Raw genomic sequence first — 21837 nt, 5'->3', positions numbered from 1 at the left:
CTCTTTTACATGGCGTGGATAGGCCTATTTCACCAGGGTGCCAAACCTTCCTCTTGTGTGCCACCCCTACTCCAGCCCACCTGTGCAGGGATGAGGATGCTTCTGCAGCCCTCCTCCCTCTCCCCCATGGTTGTGGCACAGGAAATGCTACTTTTAATGAAGTGAGAGTACCTTTACCAGTTCCTTGGGAATACAAGGCAAGATTCCAAAATCGGGCCAGCTTGACCAGGGGTCATAACCACGACCCAGTGGGAAGCGGCCTGAGCCAAAAGGAGGCTCTGTGTCATAGTCACCTCCGCAGATGTGCACACTTGAGAGGAGCCAGCTGCTCCAGCACATGCTCTATGCAGGCCTAGGCTTGCCTCCCTCCTGGCTAACCAAGATGCCAGTTCCCTCTGACTGTTGACTGTCAGCTCAATTCACCCATTTTCTGCACATACTCTATGTGTGTCACTTTGACCAGTTTATCAGAATTTCCCTCCAGAGCTCCTGGGAACCACACCCTGATCATCCCAACATGGTTCATTATCTTGAGACTCTGCTCTTTACTTATTTTGAGTCAGGGTCTCTCTATGTTGCCCAGTCTGGTTCCAATTCCTGGGCCCACATGATCTTCCTTTAGGCTTTCTTACTAGCTGGGATGACAGGTATGTGCAATGATGTATACCTCCCCTACTTCTTAACCACTTTCAAACCAAAGCCACATTTATCCTATTCATCGCTTACTGCATGGTCACTGTATGGAAATGGATCAGTATCCCCTGAATCCTGAATATATGGAGTCAACTGCCATCTAGCTGTGATGGGAGAAAGCAATGGTGGGGCTTGGAATGTCTCTTTCCAAAGCCAGGAGTGCCAGGTTTCCCTTTGCTCCTGTGATAATTTCTTTTCTTTTCTTTTTTTAAGCACATATTTTTATTTGATAGTATAGAGGTGATGGATAAAGGGGTTACAGTTACATAAATCAGGTAATAGGCACATTTCTTTTTTTTGGGGGGGGGTCCAGTTGTGGGGCCTGAACTCTGGGCCTGGGCACTATCCCTCAGCTCTTCAGCTCAAGGCTAGCGCTCTACCGCTTGAGCCACAGCGCCACTTCCGGCTTTTTCCTTTTTGCTTATGTGGTGCTAAGGAATCTAACCCAGGGCCTCATGCATGCAAGGCAAGTGCTCTACCACTGAGCCACCTTCCCAGCTCCCACATTTCTTTTTGGACAATGTCACCTCTTTGCGTGCTGTCTCCCAGTTTTACCCTCTCTTCCACACCCACAAGTTTATAGTTCATTTTCAATATGGTGTCTAATGAGTACCACTGCTGCATTTTCCCCCTATTGTCCCTCCATTTCTGTGCCTCTTTACCCTTCCAAAAACAAATAACCATGACAAAAAGAAAAGAAAAAAATGAGGAAAAATTCTCTTATTTCCTTTTCCTGGAGTTCATTTCGATAAATATTGTTTTATATGATCATAGGCACATAGGCATTTCACCAGTATGCTCTTCCCCTAAGAGAATCCTCCTTTCATCTCACTATGTGTGAATGCCAAGCATCTCGTATAATTCATCATGCCTGTGTACTTTAGATCTAGGTCATGCACCTGTCTGATAACATCTGGGTAAACTTTGCCATGTTTATAGTCAGAATTCCCATCAGTTCCTAGTTTCCATATAGTAAAATGAACAAGCCTAAACTTGATTCCACGCTGGTGACCTGTAATCCTGTAAATTATAACCAGTTCACTAACCAAACCATGATACACACTGCAGTTCACAGCCCTTACTTTCTTTTTGACTTCAGCATAGGGAGTCAGGAGAGGGAGAGGATAAACTCAGATGATAAAGTTACAACCCAGAGGAACACTTGAGTCTGCCCCCCCCACGCATGATCTTGTACATGCTGCCAGGCAGTGAGTAGCGCAATCTAGTAATCAGCTCCCTCATACACAATCTGGTGACCCCAAGGCAGGAGAAAGCCCAAAGAGTGAGTTCTGCTCACCTCCTTGCAGAAAGAGAAACACCGAACAACCCCCTCCTCCAGTCCCAGAGACCCCTCTGCATGCTGCAAAAAATGAAATGAAACAAAACAAAAAAACGGTCCCACCCTCATCTCACTGCACTGATAACCAGAGTCTCCAGTTTGTGGAAGTCCAGATCTTCCAGCGATGGTACCTGGCCTGGAACTCTGTTGCTGAATTCCCAGACTCTCTGTCTGAATGCCTGTAGACTAGCAGCCCAGGACAAGCACTGATCCACCAGAGGGCCGGCAATGGATGGCCAGTGGACAAGTCTTCTCTTTTTCTGAGCTACCTGCTTCAGAATGTGAGTCACAAGGGGAGGGGTGAGCTGGTGAGTCACTGTTCTTGAACACCAATGCAGGCTGTGCAGTCATCTTTCTGTCCCTAAGGCTCTCACAGGCTCTAAGACCATTGGTCTATCTCCATCTGGGCAGGAGGGAAATGGACTTACTGACAGGAGTAGAACAGGAATGACAACAGGACAAAGCCTCCCTCAAAACCATGAGAATCTATTCTACTGCAAAAACTCAGAGATTTTAGAAGATCACACTAAAGATCAGCTCTGCTTTCTTTACAGGTGGCCAATTGGCCCCACTGCCTCAGAGAAATTTCTGAATGAACTCAGAAAACTTTTGTGAGGTCAAGACCACTCTGAACAGACAATAGTCACATGACCTACTGAAGAGAAGCCACCTTATAGAGTACTGGATCAAAGTGTGGGGTCCCAAAATATGCTCAAGGCTAGTACTCTACCACTTCGAGTCACAACTCCACTTCTGGTTTTTAGGTAGTTATTTGGAGAAAAGAGTTTGAAGGCTTTTCTTGCTTGGTCTGGCATCAAACTGCAATCCTCAGCTCTTAGCCTTCTGAGTCAGCACTGGACTTATCTGTTGACTAGATTATCTAACCTCTCTAAGAAAGAACACTTAAGAAAATTAATTCTCGTAGGGAGGTACTGTGCTCACAGCTCTAATTCCAGCTAGTTAGGAGACAGTGCTCTGGAGGATTATGGTTGGAGGCCAAGCTGGACAACATGTTGGGGAGACTTAATCCTCACAAATAGCATTCCAGCTATTCAGGAAGCATCAATATGAGGGCTATGGTCCAGGTTGGTCTGGGCAAAAATATGAGATTCTGAAAAATAACTAGCATAAACAGCTTGGAAATGGCTCAAGTAGAAAAGTGCCAACCCTCCTGTTTTAATGGATATTAAAATATAAATCCTTTCTAGGCACCTATGACAGAATACAAGCTAATATTTTTTTTGGTAAAAGTCTTCTATTAAGAGACAGGAAGCTAGGCACTACTGGCTCACAACTGTAATCCTGCTACTCAGGAGATTGAGATGTAAGACTCTTAGTTCCAAGCCAGCCCTGGTAAATGAACTCAAAATACGTCTTTCCAGTTAACCACCAAAAATCCAGAAGTAGAGTGGTGGTTCTAGTGGCAGTGTGTCTTCTGGTAACTCCCAACCATTACACCATGGTTCTGAGTGGCCAAGATGGGTGCTGTTTACTATGGTAAATTATGGAGTTATATCTGAGCTATCTTAAACACAGGAACTATAGGTAAGAGTTAGGGTTTCAAAAAATGCTTCTCATTTTTCTGTTTCTACCTATTCATGGAGAGTTTGCAGCTTTTAATATCACAGGAGAATGTAGAGGCAGATAACTGTTCTGTCTCTCCCTGTTCTTGTAATTTAACATTTAGAAGGAGGTGGTTGTGGGGAGCCAAATGCTTTCTCTCTTTCCGTTTCTCTTCTCTCTCTCTTTTATTTTTAAAAATGTACGTCTAGGTTTTGATTTCTGAGTCTTGGCCAAAGAGTGGCTCTATAACCCGGAGTTTTCTTGAGCTTCTCCGGCAGGCTAGTGATGTGCATGGATCCCTTAAGGAATTTGGGAGCCAAGATCTGAGAGAAAGAGGCTGAATGAAAGCTATTGATGCCTTGCTAGTCCACCATATTAAGGACCTTGCAGTCCATGGAGAGGGCCAACTGCCAGAAACCCTCATCTACTGGCCCTTCGGAGTCAACAACCAGGATCACAGCCCTTTATCCTGTGTAGCCTGCCTGAAGCCGCTGCCATCAAGTAGTGTGGCAGAGTCTATCGGGACTCATACATCCCAAGCAAGAGAAGGGGATTTGGTGTTGTAAGACAATGCGATTTAACAGCCATGGGAAAAATGAGATCGCTCTTCCTGGGGAGGAAATTAAAGCTCCTTCCTCTTCAAAACAACAACAAACTTGTTCCTGGTAAAAATAATTCTTACCATAGAAATGACAAGCTTTCACTCTATCTAAAGTGTATTGTTCCTTTCCTAGTCATCTTTCCTACTACTTTTACTATGGTTTGTATTTTGCCTTAATTCTTCTCTCCTAGGACTCAAGGACTGAAGTAACACCCATCAGAGTGACCACAATGAGAAACCTGGACAATCTACAGTCTTTGAACACTTGTGGTAGAATGCAAATGGGCCATTGTCATGGAACTGAGTAGAGGCCCTAGAAACTAAGCATTGTGGGCACAGGCAAGTTCTTCCTAGGAGTGCACACAGAGCTGTGGAAGCAGGACTCAGAGAAGCACGCATGCCATGTACACAGCAGCAGTAGGCACGCAAGCCAAAGAGTGGATCCCTGTCTCAGTGGCCTGGTCACAAGCTGCCTGGAAGGGACCATACAGCTCTCAGATACTATAACATCACAGCACAGACAGTATAGGAGCCTTGTTGGGAGAGAGGTCTGCAACAGCCAGAGGGCTGCTATGACTACTGCCCAGCCAGTGGTCACTTGCACTGTCATTGCAGCTACCACTGCGATGCTCTTGCCTTCTGATTCCAGGGAGCAAAGTCAGGAGAGGACCACAGACTGTCAGTACTTGCAGGGCACTTGCATGTAGCTGTGCACAAGCTTATGTCATTGGGATTGCTGTTCTGCCTGCACAGTACAGGGCAGACAACACCCCCAGGACTGAAGCCAGAGGACTGTGCAGTCCAGACTCAATGAGGCAAGACAAAGCACAAACAAGCGGTAGCGGGTCTCCACGAGTGTCAGCCCCTTTGAGGATGGTGGTTCTAGAAGCTCTCCATGTGGGGCTCCATACAACTGGGACCACATGAGGCAGAGCTCCACGGTGTCCCTCAGTGTGCTTGTGCTCAGGATGCTCGTGGTGTGATAGTGGGCTTGAGAGTCTCTACAAGTACATGCAAGGGTCCCCATACAACCCAAGCCAGGCGCAGATGGCCTCCCTGAAGAATACATGGGCAGACAGAGCACAAAGGAGCACCTAGAGCAATGGGACTGCATACAGCAACAGGACCCCACACGTGACAGTATCTCCATGTGTTTAAGCTTCAGGACCAGCCAGCCTTCAGCCCAGGCGGCTACCTGCAGCCTCCTGACTCCAGCAATTCCCACCCCAGCAAGTGTGTGCAAAGCAAGTGGAAGGAGAGAAGTCAGGGTCCTGGTCAAGCTAGGTTGCAGACACCTCTAAAAGGGAGGATATTATAGAAGGGAACTACTGGCCTCCTAAATTACTTTTTCCCTGAGGATACACCAGCCATTAATTATAGGGAACTTTTACAGAGGGAGGCAAACATGAATGTCTACGTGTGTCTTCACATGTGTGGCTGCTGTCATAAAGCACAGGGTGATTAGCACATGGAGAGGCCTGGGGCAGCAGCTACCCAGGAGACTGACCAGTGGCCCTGAGTCAGGGATAGGTGGCTCAATATGGTGATCATTGGGGCTGGAGGCAGACAGAATCTCAGAACAGCCATGGCACTATATGTATATGATTGGGTCAGCATGTGAGATGTTTTTCTTTTTTTCAACTACATGGCAACAACAATACTCCCAGGGAATTGTGCTTTTCATAGTCTTATTTTATTATCTTCATAGTCTCATTTTTATTATAAAGGTGTTGCACAGAGAGTTTACTATTTTGTAAGTCAAGTAATGAGTACACTTTTTTTGGGGGGGGTCTGGTCGTGGGGCCTGAACTCCGGGCCTGGGTGCTGTCCCTCAGCTCTTCAGCTCAAGGCTAGTGCTCTACCACTTGAGCCACAGCACCACTTCCAGCTTCTTTTTTCTTTTTGCTTATGTGGTGCTGAGGAATCGAACCCAGGGCATCATGCATGCAAGGCAAGCACTCTACCACTGAGCCACCTTCCCAGCCCCACGAGTACACTTCTTTTTGGGCAATGTCACCCCTTCATTTGCTTTCTCCTAGTTTCCCCCCTCCCTGCCCACAAGTCATACAGTTCGTTTTCTACCTAGTGTCTACTGAGTACCATGCCTGCATTTGTTAATCTTTTCTCCCTCCATTTCTGCACCCTTCTTGCTCCTAAGAAGACAGAAAAACCCAAACAAAACAACAAAAAGCAAAAAACAAACAACACAACCATGTGCCATATTTGTTCTTACATTAACCCCCTTCTTGAGTCCAGATGGTGATCCTACCTGGCGGTGCTGGCCCCCTTCATGCCCTTTTAAACCCTGACCCTATCACCCCTCCCTTGGCACATCCTCCTGTTCTTAACTCCTACTCAGACTTTGTTGGCCACAGAACACTGACCTCCTCAGCTGCCCTACCTCTCCCCAAATGATGCCTGCAGTACACACAGTGCCACACAGAGAACACGTGGCCCTTAGCAGTGGCAGCCTGCAGGAACGCTTGTGACAGACACTACAGGTGACTCTTACCCATCTGTGGTCTGAATGTGGCTGGTATACAACGTGCTTTGCACTAGATTCTACAGCTCAGTAATGGTGTCCTTGACTTCATCTCTAAGTGAATGCAAAGCTCCTTTGGAACCAGGACGAGATTTTAGGAAGCAGCATTGGTTGACTAAACAAATGCACATGGATCCAAGCTGTGGAAGTCAGGCTTTGGTTGAGGGCTTAATCGTTAATCGGAGGGCTAAATCCTACAACTTGACAATGTGTCTCTTGAAGGCCAAGGAAGGAGAAGGAGCTTGTTTCAACTCCTCCAGGCTGTCTGCACTCTTTGGCACATGATCCTTTCCTCCATCTTCACAGCAAAGGTAGAATCTGAATATGCCATGCCACGAAGGCTGCTTTGGCAAGAAGACTACAGAGAACTGAAGGCAAGGGAGAGAAAGCTGAGGCTGGATGCTCTACACTCTCTCCTTTCTGTCCAAAAGCAAGGTATAATTTCCCTTTTATAAAAGCAATAGGTAACAGTTAGACATGAGCTCTGAGATTTGTAAAAAGAACCTAAAATACATAATCCTTTGTTCGGTGCCTACGTGCTGAATGACCCTTTCTTTTTCCTCTTTAGCTCCATCTCCATCTCTTATCCACACACACATTCTCTCTGCCTGCTGATTTGCTTGTCTTCTTGCTGACATGCTTCAAGCCATATTTCCAAGGTCAATTTTCCTCTGGAGTATTAGTCATCTCATGTCCTTCATGTAGTTCTAATGAAAAGTAGGTCCTGGTTTTATCAGGTGAGAGAGGGCTACTCTGACCAGAGATGCCTTTGTTCATTACAATGTCATTATTTTATCTATGGGTTTTTAAATTTTCTTCCCTGGGGGTTTTCTTAGCAGGTCATGGGTAATCACATGTGCAGAGTGATTCCTGAAACATGTCATAATTCTTTTCTTTCCCTATACTGCCTGCTCCTGTATAAGAACTTGACACTCCAAGCCCCTAAACTTGCCAGATGCCTGGGTGGACATAATGCCTGGGTGGAGGTAATGATTGTTGTTGATTTCTGAGGCAAGCTACTTTCATCATGGAAACAACCTTTTTGTATAAGCTTTCTATTTTTTTTTTTATTAGGGAGGGAGCATCCTGGAGCTTGAACTCAGGGCTTGAGTGCTTGCTGTCTCTGAGCTTTTTTTTTGCTCAAAGCTAATGATCTACCACTTGAGATACAGCTCCACGTCTACCATTTCCCAGAGTTTATTGGAGACAAGTGTCTCAGGGACTTTCCTGCCTGGTCTGGCTTTGAAAATGTGATCCTCAGCTTTCAGCCTCTTGAGTAGCAAGGATTACGGGCATGAGCCACTGGTGCTTCCAAGTTTTCTATTCTCAATAAACCTTGCTATCAATCTCATGTTTTGAAACTGAAGTGGAATATCTTGCAGGAAACAATCCACAGTGCCGTGTTGATCTTCTGAAACAAATGTGGCATCAGCTGTCCTAGTTCCATACAAGAAAACTAGAGATTGCTGCAACATGGGCCTGTGAACAAACAACACTTACCCACCATGTTTCCTAGTCCCCCTCACAAAATTTACCACCCTCTTCCTTGTCATTCATCTGCAATTTTCACCCTCTCTGTTTTTTTAAGTTTCCAGAATGGTTTTTTTTTTTTTATTAAAGTTCCATGCTGTATTATAAACATACAGGTGATGAGAAAACTTAACTAGAAACATGCACTTATCTGGCATTCTCTAAAATACCATTATACAAGTTTTCATTGACTTAAAAAATACCCACTAAAACAATCACATTCACCCTTCCTTAAAGTGGTATGCCAGCCTCATTCTAACTGCTTCTTTGGATTTTCACTGCTTTTCTCTGTAGCACCAATAAGTGCAGGTTATTAAAATCTGCCTACCTTAACTCTTGTTAATCTGTATTTTGTTAGTTTGACAATGCCCACAATGACCTAAGAAGCTAGAAAGAAAGTTTCCTCCTTGCTCCAGTCGTAATGCAGCACCTGCTTCCTTCTCCATGCAGGTCTCCGGTAGGGCACCCTTTGTAATAGCACTTAGGGCTCCCCTGGGCTATCTAGAGTCATCTTCCCATTCCAATCACATTTGGAAAAGCCCACCCTTTAACCCTGTAACCTAGGCTCCCTCCAGTTCTCACCTTCTCTCTGGCCTACAGAGCCATTCCTTATCTTTCTGGGTTGTTTCTGCCCAGCCTCCACCACCATGTGTCTATCCCCAGGCCAGCGTACCCCTCAATTTTCTAGCTTTCACAAACTTGGGTCATCAAAACTGGATGGTCAGTGTGTACTTCCATTTATAGACCCCAGCTGTGTGAAGTCACCCCAGCTGTGTGTTGCTGACTACCAGCCAGCTGCCATTCCTATGACTTAGGGGCAGCAAGTTCCAAAGCTTCCATCACACTGCAACCACACAGCCTGTAGCATGTATTCTGGGCAAGCCTCTGCCAGCCCACACAGAAGTATTTTGCAGGAAGACACAAAAAGAGAAGGAAGTAGAATGGCTATAATCAAGAACTCTAATAACAACAGATGCTGGAGGGGTTGTGGACAGAAGGGAACCTTACTGCATTGTTGGTGGGAGTGAAAACTTGTTCAACCACTTTGGAAAGCAGTATGGAGGTTCCTCAAAAGACTCCACAGAGAGCTCCCCTCTGACCCAGCAATCCCACTTTTGGGCATTTATCCAAATGTCCACAAACAAGACCACACTAAAGCTACCAGTACAACTATGTTTATTGCAGCATTATTTACCATAGCTAAGATATGGAACCAACCCAGATGCCCCTCAGTAGATGAATAGATCAAGAAACTGTGGTATATATACATAATGGAATTCTATGCCTCCATCAGAAAGAATGACATTGCCTCATTTGTTAGGAAATGGAAAGACTTGGAAAAAATTATATTAAGTGAAGTAAGCCAGGCCCAAAGAAACATAGGTCCCATAGTTTCCCTCATTTGTAATAACTAGTATATGTCTGAGTCAAGCAGAAAAGGTCAGATAAGTTGATGTTAGGGAAATGAACCCTAAGATATGTATTCAAATGTTTTTTTCTTTCATGCGATTGTTTCTAACACATTTATAAGATTGTTTCTTTGTTGCTTTGTATGTCCCTCCCCCACAGTATAAGCCCTGCTTTCACTGTATTTGATGTTAGTATAATTTGTGAAGGGGAAGGGAAAAAACAAATCGTTTAAATAGGGATACTGGTAGATCCATTGCAACAATGAGATGTACAAGTCGTTATGTTGGAAACGAACTTTACAACTTTGATGGGGGGAAAGGGGGGGAGGAGGATTGGGGAGGGCGGGAGGGGGATGGGAAGGGATGGGAAGGGGAAACAAAGGATGAGGCTATAATGCTTGATAAGAAATATACTCATTATCTTGCCCATGTAATTGTAACCCCTCTGTACAGTATTTTCACAATAAAAAAAGAAAAATCTACAAAAAAAAGAGAGAGAGAAGGAAGTGTCACTTGGTCTGGACTGCAAGCAGCTGTCACTGCAACTCACAGCCCACCATGGATCAGTGTCTCTAACTCACATTTCCCTCTATAATGCATTTCTAAACCCTTATGCAAAAGTCTACATTCTTTCATTGCTTACAAAATCACACTCTTTTGAAAGGTCAAATATCAAATATTTTAAAAGTAAGAAAATTAAAATTAACCTTGCCAGATGAATTACTCAACAAAGGTCACCCTTTCTTCCACTGGAAAGAAGTTACAATATATGAGAGTCAACTTCCCAAATATACATTTATCACATCTCATATGCAGAGAGGGAAAATATCCATAGGTCAGGATGCATGTCACAAAATGTGAGAGGCACAGGAGGTTTTAGTAATATAGTCCCAAAAAACAGGTGGGAAAGGGTAAAAATTTACTTCAATTGGCCCAGCCACATGCAATACCCAGCCCCAGCAGATCACATGCAGCCACATTTTGCAATGCGAAGCACTTCAAGGCACATCCTGTTATGTCCTACCATGTCCTGAGATACTGTGAACCCGAAGCAACTTCATGCCCTGCCCCACCACGTTAGGTAGCATCATGCTTACTTCCTCCCTTCTAGCCTGGCTCCATCCCTATTCTGGAGAGGGAGAAATGGAGAAGGAAATGAGCAGGAATATGAGGAAAGGATGTCCAGGGCTACCAAGCCAGGGCCATTATATGGGTAAGAAGTCAATATGACTTCAAATTTATTCAGATCCATCCCAAATGGGTAGGATTCAAAATAGAGACACAGAAAGCAACTCTAACCAAACAGATGTTTCCATCAAAACGACCAATTCCCAACATATTGAAGATGATGATGTCACACAGACATAGAAACATACTTTATTAGTCTTTGTCATAGAATCAAAAGTCTCCTCATAATGGGTATTTACAGATTGGGAAGGGAGAAAGTAAGATGAGTATGAAAATCATACCACCCAATTACATCTTTAGTGACAGTCACAGAAGTCATTTGGAATGGTAGCTTTGAGTACCAGGATGCTGTGGTTATGCCTATAGCCAGTGGCACCATCCACACAGGTCTACTTTTGTGGGTGGGCAGTTCTAAGGCCAAGGGGAAATCCATTGGCAGTGATTGTGAGAGGGAGGACATAGAGACAGCTATACCGACAAAAGTTGCAAAAGTTCCCTCCATCTGGACCAGAGATTCTGAGAAGCAGCCAAGGCCGTATCACCTGGGAGGCATCCAACCACCTTCCCTCATTCAAAACCTGCCTACTGGATACAGGACAATTGTCAAGAGACATAGGACAGTCATTGTCAAGAGAGCCACAGAGGGAAGAAAACAAAAGTAGAGAACTGTCAGAATCAGAAAATCTGTCTGGAACATGCTTAGAAAGGACAAAGGGCAAAGTTTGCTGTACAATGATGAGACTGGGCTACTGAGTAGGTTTAACACAAACCTCGCTCCACAGACCCCAAGACATGGTGAGAACACAGGACTAGCCTTCAATCCCGCCTGGCATCTAAGTAGGTGAACCTCAATTCACACTTGGCATCCAATAGCTTTTCTCTGGTGGAGAGCTCACTGGACCTCTATGAGTCTGGTCAGTCAGTGGAGGCATTGCTGGTGATGGTGTCCAGGGCTGGCTCTGACTGCTCTCCATTCTGCTGGGAGAAGCTCATGAACTTCACAACTCTCATTTATACTGTGCTCTAGGCCAGAAAAATTCAACTGGGCTCCTTCCTGAGTAGCAGGGCTAAGCAGAATTTGAAGCACCATCTGAGCAAGTAGCCTTTATAGCAAACGTAGGCCAAGAGGAAGAGGATGAAGATGAAGGAGATCATAGGGAGCCAGTGGTCACTTGAGTTGAGAAACTCTGTCATCTCTGAGTAGGGCATACTGTGTTGTTGACAATCTTTCATTCAAAGAATGCAGTGCGTAAGGCTTGGGAAGTGAGATGACAGCTCTGATGACAGTGGTCTGAATAGCTAGCACTGAGGAAAAGACATTCATGTGAATGACACTTTGTGTTATTCACCTATATGTTCCCTTCCTAGTGGTCCGGGTCCGGGTCATGCTTCACTTCCAGTATATAGCTCTTCAGCACATGAGAGACTGTAGTGTTGCCAATCCTCTCCACCGATAGGCAGCTGTACACCCCGCTGTCTGTCTCAGAAAGGTTAAAGATGATCAAGTTTTTCTTACTTGCAAAACTGTATTTAGATCTTACGATTTTCAACATATTATTTTGGAACTTCCATACCACGTTGGCCATGTTGGACTTCTGGGGGCATTTGAGGTATGCTATACAAAATTTAGTGTGAACAATCTTCTGGTATATATATATTCCTAGAACATAAAATAGTATGTACAGGTGTGACAACTCTATTGTTGAAAGGGTACTCACCTACTTCCAAAGATAAGATAATATCACAGATCACACAGAAGTGTTACCCATTGAGAAGATGGAACTTCAGGAGCACTGAGACAAAGACATACCTGACCAAAAAGTAAGATGAGACCCAGCCAGCAACCCTTAGGGACAAGGAAACCAGAGCAGCAGAGATCTCATCTCCTACTCTGTGTCCCAGGAGAAAGCTCATCAGGTCAGGGAGGCCAAGCTCTACCCAGCTGTGCATCTGGAGGCCCAGAAAAGGCTTTCATTGCATGTCAGTATTCCCCTTCTTTTCCATCTCTCCTCACCAGAAGATCACTATCTGGTCAGAAATGGGAAGAAGAATGGGACAGAGAATCCTGACCTCATTCAATCTCTGCCTCTGGTTACCAGTAGGCTGCCAAGGGTAGGTGGAAAAATTATGGACTATAGATCTCTTGTCTGAGGTGCTGGGTCCAGATGTATCTTGGATTTTAAATCTGTTCAGATTTTGGAATATTCTTATATGTCTCATTAGGTGATCAGAAATCATTTATGTTTCAAGTGGATCCAATATAAGCCTAGAAGTAAACGTACACAATATTTTAAATAATTTTGTCCATGAAATCTATTTTGCAATATGGGATTTGGCCCTTGTGTTATCACACTAGCATTCAAAATGTTTCAGATTGAGAGTGCGAGGGAAATGATAGCATTGTCCAGAAAAGAAATGTGCTTTTACCTGACTTACATAACTGTAAGCCCTCAGTACATTACCTTTATAATAACACTGAAAATTAAAAAAAATGTTTCAGATTTGTAAACTTTGAATTAGGCTTGTTCTATCTGAACTCAAGTGCTCCCAATTGTTGGTCACAGGGCCTGAACTCTGGGCCTGGGCACTGTCCCTCAGCTCTTTAGCTCAAGGCTAGTGCTTTACTCCTTGAGCCACAGCGCCACTTCCGGCTTTTTTTCTACTTATGTGGTACTGAAGAATCAAACCCAGGGCCTCATGCATGCAAGGCAAGCACTCTACCAGTGAGCCACCTTCCCAGTCCCCATTCCCATTCGTAATAGGTCTTGGTTTTGTTTCTTGAACTCCAGATAATCAGAACTGAAAAGATACTTGCAGACAAGGAGTTCTTTACAAATAGATAAGGATAAGAGTATGTGACTCGACACATAACTTTTGCTCAAGCAAGGGAAAAAGCATGCGTGCGAGTGCGCACACACACACACACACACACACACACACACACACACACACACACACACACACACACACACACACACACACACACACACACACACACACACACACACACACACACACACACACACACACACACACACACACACACACACACACACCTTCAGAGAAAAATACCATGAAGTGGTTGATTGGCCTAACTGTTCCTGAGGGGATGGAATAACAGGGAGAACTCACGTGGGCATGAAGACACATCACCACTCATGTCCTGAATGCAAGTCCTGCAAGAGAAAGGACACCCATCACTTCTGCTCACTCACAGCGGTGCTCGCCCACAGTACCAGTGCATACCTCCTGGTGCAGTTCAGAGCCTCAGAGAAAGCCACACAGGCAGCCTTAGAGGGGCTCCAGATGCAGTAGGGGTCCCGCGCCAGCACACACTCCTCACAGCTGCTGTGCTTCCTACAGATGGCCAGAGGCACCTGGACCACTCCTGAGTTGGAGCTGGCATAGACAAACTTGCTGCCCTATATGTGGGAAGCAGAGATATAGCAGGATTAACCTGGATCCTAGTGAGGCAAGGGTTCTGAGATTCTCCAGCAGCTGTGGGAACATGGTAAGAGTGACCTTGAGTGCTGCATGAAGGAGAAAGGCTTCTCTAAATCAGATCCATCCAGTTAGCAAGAATACAGAGAGCCAAGACCACAGTCCATTACAGCTTATGTGAAAGTCAAGGCAGTGTGTTGAGTTCAAAATGACAAGTCTAACTGGGCCTTTGGCTTGAACGCCCCCTCTGCCAGTCCCATTTCCTTGTTCCTTTTTCTCTTTCAGGAGCAGGCTGTTCAATCTCCATTTAACTGCGTGTGGAGGGGATTTTCTTGCAGAGCTCTCAGGTTATGCTCTTAGTCTCCCTGCAGGTGAGACACTGCTACAGCCAGAGACCAAACAGCACAGTCTCTAAGGCAGCACATTCTGGCACACATAACAGAATTCACCAACAAAGACAGGCATTGTATCACTGAAGCCTGAGTCCAGCATCCATGTGTGGAGACACTATTAGCACTTGCAAAGAATGAACAGAAGGTTGGTAATCCAAATCAATGGGGAATAACACCAGTGGCTTTCCACTCATCTGTTTCTGTGAGGAGGAAATCAGCTGCCATGCTCCTGTGTGGACCTACTCAGAATCAAGCACTTCTCAGATTCTTCCAACTTCTGGGACTGTGACTTGGTATGTCACCCACTCCAAGTCAAGTCTAGCCATTGTCACGGTGCCAGCACAGTACCCATACATAGGCTATCAAGACTGTTGGCTATATCAGGACTGTTGGTCTGGGAATTCTGTTTCACATTAGTAACCTAGAAAACCCCTGACTAAGAAAGATCAGAGATTCCTAAGGGTATACACTAGTTGGTATTTTAGTCAAATGAAACACATCTTCACTTTCAGAAGAGACATTCTACATTGATCCAGCATCTGGTTTGAACTCTTAGTCCTTGTTACAGATCTAGGTCTCACAGGCTAGAAGTTTCTAAACACCAGGTGCTATAGATCTACCTGAGCAAGTCCAGATGCACAAGGGAAAAAGGCTTTGGTCTTCAGAGGAAAGGAAAAGAGGATGACTTCCTTCAGATTAGTCTGGAGAATTACATGACTGAAGTATGAAATACCCTAGGGAGGAAACTGAGCTGGATCCTGCTGAGATATCTGAGGCAGTATGGACAGTCCTGAAGAGTAGAAGTGGTGTCCCTGGGTAGGTGGAAGGGTTGCTACACCCGACCTCCTAGTCCAGAGAGAGGCAGATGGTTGGCCGTGGCGGGTGTTCAGGTTGTGTGGAAGAAGCCCACATTCCAGTGGCCTTCTACCTGCCAGGTCCCACTCATTCCTGCTTCTCCCTGATGGGGCTTGGCTGCAGCTCCAATGAAACCACATTCTGGCCATTTAGCTGTACCTCACTGTCTAATGGGAAAGTACGGAAGGAAGAGAAGAACAACATCCCACAGGTCAGTGGGCAGCACTTGCCTTCACGGTAGGCACTCTGCTGCATGTTCACATTAGAAGGAAAAATGTGCCTCTAGTATCAGCAGATTTTGGTTTTACAAACATAGCTCACCCTATACCAAATCTATGGATGCCCAGTGGTATGTGGAATCAGCATAGCATTTGTGTACAATCTACTTATACCCCCCCATCTTTAGATGATTTGTAATAGTCAATGCAGTGTACACGCTTCATAAATAGCTGTTACCCTGTGCTGTACAGGAAATGATGATACGGCCACATGTTCAGTACAGACTCAATTTTTTGAATGTTTTCTAACTAATGTAGGCTAAGTCAATTACAAATGTGGAAACTAGAGTTACAGGGCCACTGAATGCAGAGGGATAGCTATGCTTAACAATAGCAAAATCTATCCTGTTAAAGCAATGATTGTGGGTTAAACATACCTGCTCACAGTCTTTGACATGCCTTTCTTGTGAGGTAGGGCCTTACCTTTCCTACATCCCTGATGTGGGCTGGAAATGCTGGTGCACAAGGAAGGAAAAGGACTTATGGAGACTTGGACAGAGCCTACTGCTGATGGCATCAGCTGGAGGGATGTTCCCACCACACTGAAACTATATATCCTCTTCCCACTGTGTTTTCCCAAGCCCATGTTCACACGACAGTCAGAGAAAAGGCCAGACATGCCACAACTCGCTTGGCTAGGTCTCAGAAGGCATACAAGTTGGTGTGATGCCCTAATACATTGTGGGCTCTTGGAGCAGATAACACTGTTTGGAGCACTAAGGGGCTGGGCCCAGGGTCTAGGAGATGATACTGCCTGTGTAACATGTTGTGTGAGGTGAGGCTCTTTGGAGGCATGTGAAACCTGCCTGCTATCATCATCACTATTCTGCAAACCCAAATCATTTCAAAACACAATTTTAAAAAGTCAAAGGGCTGAGCATCAATGTCTCAGCTCTAATCCTACCTACTTAAGAAGCTGAGATGGAAAGATCATAGTTCTAGCCAGCTCAGGCAGAAAAGTCAAAGAATTCCATCTTTAAAACAAGCAGCAAAAAATCAAAATGAATATATGGCTCAAATGATAGAGGATCAGCCCTAGAAGCACAAAAACAAACACACAAAACAACAGAGATTACAACACATGCTATACCATGGGTAAACCCCACAGACTGAGGTAAAAAGAACAAAAACAGCCACAGAAAGACAGAGGCTGCATGGTTCTCCTTATTTGAATAGTCAAATTCACAGAGACAAAGGGCAGATTTAAAGAGAGAACATGAAGTGTAAGGAGCATGAGAATAGGATGGGAAGAAAGTCCCAGTTCAGGAAGATGAGAAGCTGTGGAGATGGAAGGTGGTAATGGCTTCACAGCAAAGACTATGCAAAATGATGGTAAATGCCAATTCATGTTTAAATTTTTTCTACCACTCAGGATATAACACAAGTTCTTACACATGGCAGGTAAGCACTCCATCACTTAACCACATGTCAGCCTCTAATGTATATTTGCTACAATAAAAAAATAGTCCTGTAGAGTTTTGGTGGCTCAGGCTTGTAATCATAGCTACTTAGGAGACTGGTTTGAAGCCATCCCTTTCAGGAAAGTCCATGAGACTCTTATCTCCAATATACTGCTAAAAAATAAAATAAATAAAAGTTAGAAGTGGAGCTGGAGCGATGGCTCAAGTGGTAGAGCACTAATCTTGAGCAAAAAGTCTCAGGGATAAGACCTAGGCCCAGAGTTGAAGTTGAGACCAGCCCCCAACGTCATCAGAGGAGACAGGTCTGTGAAGAGAGCTCATTTCCCTCCTTCCTTGGTGGTGGGACAAACAGCTGTTGTGCTGCTGACCCCTTGTCTGCTACCAGGCTCTGTAGTGTCTGGTTCTTCATCTACAGACAGGTTGATGATTGTCAGTAGAGGAAGGACCCCATCTAGCTGGGTGGAACAGAGCTGAGCAGGATTTTTATTGCAGATTGGCCCCTCTCTGCAGCTATGGCAACGTAGCCAGGCATGCTAAACCCATCAACCTATAGATACCAAGAAGGTATAGGATTGCATAGCAAGCGTGGCCTTCTTACCTGGTCTGGACAACTAAGCTATATTCCCTTGTAGCGGAGGCTCATATGGGGGTAGCCAAAGCAGTAAACAAGCAGAACCTATACCCTTCAGCTCCTCTTTTTGGGTGTAAAGTTACCTGTCACCAGCATCACCAGTATAGCCATATGGCTGACTTCTGGCTGATGGCAGGTATACACAGCATTGAACTGTGAGACTGGCTTCTGCATTCATGAGCCCTAGAAGCTCCTCCTGTTGGGGTTCCTAAGAAAAACTGTGGAAAAGAGCATCCTTTTCAATGGAGGTCTGTGCTGGGATCCCCAGCTTCTCTCTGAAAAACACTGCACAATGAAGTCTCCTACGTGCTTGCCCCAGTCTGGCTGAAGCAAATGGTTGGTCTGACAGCTCAAGAGGTTTCTGGAAACTGGCTTGGACTGGCCATACAGTCCCCCTGCAAGTCGCTGCCCTTTTGGTTCAAGACAAAATGGCAAACTAACATGGAAACTCAGTATCTAGGGGTTAGGGGTTCACAGATTCACCGAGGGGATTTAATTTCTTCTCCCTTTTAGAACCAGCAAGTCAATGCATTCTATATTCACTGAAATGTGAGTCTGAAAATCAGCCAGTTTCCTCATACTCTGTGGATGCAGATAGAGTAGACGTGGGACCCTAGAGGGATGGCTGGAAACATGCAGGTAATGAAAGGTAGGTTCTGTTCTACATAGGTAGATGAGGTCTCTCTCACAGGGGCCATGTAGGAAGAGGTCCAGGAAAGGCTCTAGGAAGGCAGCACGCATAAGGACCACACGGTGTGAATGTCCATCTCTACCCCATGCTGGTACATGTAGAAACCTGAAATTCTCAGTCACAGAGAAATACACACTGGACCAAAGAACTTGCAGTCCTAGAGACAGGATTTGAAATAAGGTACACTCAGAAGCCACATGGGCAGAGCCAGCACCAAACATAATAACAAGCGCAGTCCATATTATAAACTCAGGTCAGTATGGGGCTTCCACCTGATGCCCTTAGGAGACACCAACCAGCAGAGGGAAGTATCTTGGGCTAATAGGCACATGGCAGGCAGGGCCTCTGACCCATCCCCTCTCCTGGTGAGACAGGTGACAGCATAGCTCACAGGTTCTTCCTGGATTCTGAACTTCCCAAGACTCCTGTAATCTGCTGTTACTCCTGTAACAACTCAGTGAGGAAGTTCTTTACACACAGGGTAGAGTGTGGGACAGAGGGACAGAGCATACAGTTAGCCTGCCTAGGATCACATGGTCACACACAGCAATCAGAATCTGGACTCAAGATTTTTTGTTGTTGTTGTTGGTCATGGGGCTGGAACTCAGCTTGGATGCTGTCCCTGAGCACATTTTCTCAAGGCTAGCACTCTACCATTTTGAGCCACAGCTCCACTTCAGGTTTTGGCGGGTTACTTGGAAGGACTTTCCTGTCCAGACTGGCTTCAAATGGTGATCTTCAGATCTCAGCCTCCTGACTAGCTAGGATTACAGGCATGAGCCCCCAGCACCTGGCTTGGACTCACTTTTGCATTCGTCTCATAGTCCATAGAAGATGTCAAACCGAGTGGCACCACTTCCCACAGCCAAAGGGACATGGTAGGCTATAGCAAATAGGCCAAACCCAGGCATTCCTGCATGCCAGATGTTTATAAACAGCCTTCAATATATAAAACACACGCACACACACAAACATACACACGTTTACACACGTAAAAACAATTTATGAGCAATGAAAAGTTTAGGACAGGGTTGGGAAGGTGGCTCAATGGCCTTGCATGAATGAGGCCCTGGGTCTGATTCCTCAGCATCACATAAGCAGAAAAAGCCAGAAGTGGCACTGTGGCTCAAGTGGTAGAGTGTTACACTTAAGCTGAAGAGCTGGGGTATAGCACCCAGGCCTTGATTTCAGGCCCATGACCGACCAAAAAAATGTTTAGGACATGCTAAACTTGGTATCCAGAGTCAGGCTTGCTATGATATGACTTGTCTATAGCTAAATGGACCTATAAGCATAGCTGAGCACCTGAGCCCAAGCCAACAGCCTCTAAATCTCCAGAACACATTAATGGACCAGGAGAAGAAATCCTCACGACGTCAGGTTGGAGAGGAAGTGCAGTGTTGAGATAGCAAGCTGTAGAGAACAGGGAACAACCATTTTTTCTCACAAGGTCCTTTCCTGAAAAGTCTCTGCACAACCTGACATGTCACCAACACAGTCTCCAATCTCACAGATGAAGGCACAGCAATGTATTTTCATGAGGATTGAATACGTGGCATCTACCATGTATACTAATGACTCATTGAAGTTCTATCTCCTCAGCTCTGAGTGTGTACTTGCCAACCTTGAAATCCCACATCCCTTGAGGGGCTTTGTGTGCATGTCTAAGGCCAGCTCATCTGGACTAGACAGACCAGGGCAGCCAAGCTCAGGAAGGCACAGCTAATGTGACAGAATCTCAGAGCCACCCAGCAGGGCAGCCCTCCAGCCCTGCTGCCCGGACAACTTTACCTTCTTTGAGGACAGCAAGAGGTTTTGGACTGGCTCAGAGTTCCTGAAAAGCTGTGTCTCCTCAATGATGTGCATGCCCTTCTCCAGTTGGACAGCTTTGTGCAGGGTGCCCCGTGCTGCAAGGTCAAATCCACAGGTCACTAAGAAAGCCCCAGAAGGACACACCAAATACACCGGTATCAGAGCAAATACTCCTTCTACACTCTCGCATCCCTCACTCACTGAGATGCTGAGACTAAGAGGACAATGTTGCATTAGGAATGAAGAAGAAAGCCTTTGGCAAAGAAACCATTGCACATTCGGGTGACAAGCTACTCTGATTTTCTTATGAAGTAGAAGTCCTATCCCATGGTTGATCCTCCCAACCTTCATCAACAGAGTCTGCACTGAGAGAGTGGATGGCAGATTTCATGTGAGTTGGATCTTGGGATCCACTGGCTCTTCAGGGACTCAACTACACAGAGACCTCAAGAGGGTGAGAAAGCAGAGCAGAAGGAAGGTGGACATTTCCAGTGATGGGCTTGGTATCCTGCCAGCTGCTGTGACTGCCAGCCACTGCTTCCATCCCACAAAACCGATCCTGAGGGGAGGTGTGCCCCCCCACAGCTCAGGACCCATCTCAGCTTGGCTCCTCCCAAGTTGTGGGGACAAAGCCTCCCAAAAGCACTTAGGAAATGCCAGGCTGATCAGTGTTTACAACTACCACTGGTACAGGCATGACCTCTGTTGTCGAACAGGACTTCTTTGCAACAGCCCAACCCTGCTTCTTTGTAAGCATCCCAGGCACTGATGATCTCCTGCATCTGGAAGGCCAGCTGGGGTAATATCTCAGAAATCTTTTCCCACTACCACAAACCCCTTGAGTCACCTCAAGGCAGATGCTTTGTGATCTAAGTAGGGAATTTTAAGGAACCTCCCAGACCTCTTACTCAAGGACATGTGCACTGTGACTGTGAAGCCCTCAGAACACACCTGTGCCGATAAACATGACATCATAGAAGTTCTCATCCAGGGCCCGGGTCCTGTCCACCACGATCTGGGTGTAGTTCACACCTTTTGTTACTAATATGGGTCTGTTGCCTATTGGAGTTACTGACTCTTCTATCAAAGGGTGGTCTCTGACGAACAGCAGTATGTTGTCTGGTAAATCCAAAGAGCTGTTGTAGTTGGCTGCCCGTGTCTCACTGTTGATGCACTATGAGGACAACATTTTTTCCAGTTAATGTGCCGGACCAAGTTCAAAGTCAGCAATCAGGTCAAGTGCAGCTTTGCAGAACCTACACTGAATGTCTCCACAGGGTGATAGCAAGACAAAGCCTCTCCATTGTAGTCAGAGGAAACAGTGTTACACTGTTAAAGCATGATCACAAGACATAACTATTTTTTACCTCAAAACAGGGGAGGAATTATGTATCAATGAAAACTATGAAAGTTTTCAAATGGAAAACACTTATATGATGGAAACATACCAA

At 45.4% G+C, this 21837-nt stretch overlaps 1 protein-coding gene across 1 annotated transcript in view; it reads right to left on the bottom strand.

Annotated features, from left to right (window-relative positions):
* The window catches only part of LOC138834922 (semaphorin-4D-like), a 40259-nt gene that overhangs the window by 1384 nt on the left and 17038 nt on the right, over positions 1 to 21837 (bottom strand). Inside the window, exons 10-12 of the mRNA XM_070033720.1 lie at positions 21338 to 21560; positions 20366 to 20481; positions 14112 to 14287 (exon numbers count right to left, since the gene is read on the bottom strand). Coding sequence (XP_069889821.1) covers positions 14112 to 14287; positions 20366 to 20481; positions 21338 to 21560 — 515 coding nt within the window. The remainder of the gene's footprint in view (positions 1 to 14111; positions 14288 to 20365; positions 20482 to 21337; positions 21561 to 21837) is intronic.

Source organism: Dipodomys merriami, unplaced genomic scaffold, assembly GCF_024711535.1.
Source record: "Dipodomys merriami isolate MVZ:Mamm:240054 unplaced genomic scaffold, mDipMer1.0.p SCAF_22, whole genome shotgun sequence".
NCBI classification, from domain to species: Eukaryota; Metazoa; Chordata; class Mammalia; order Rodentia; family Heteromyidae; genus Dipodomys; species Dipodomys merriami.
The sequence above is the reverse complement of the archived record's forward strand: the minus strand, read 5'-3'. Positions and strand labels throughout refer to the sequence as shown.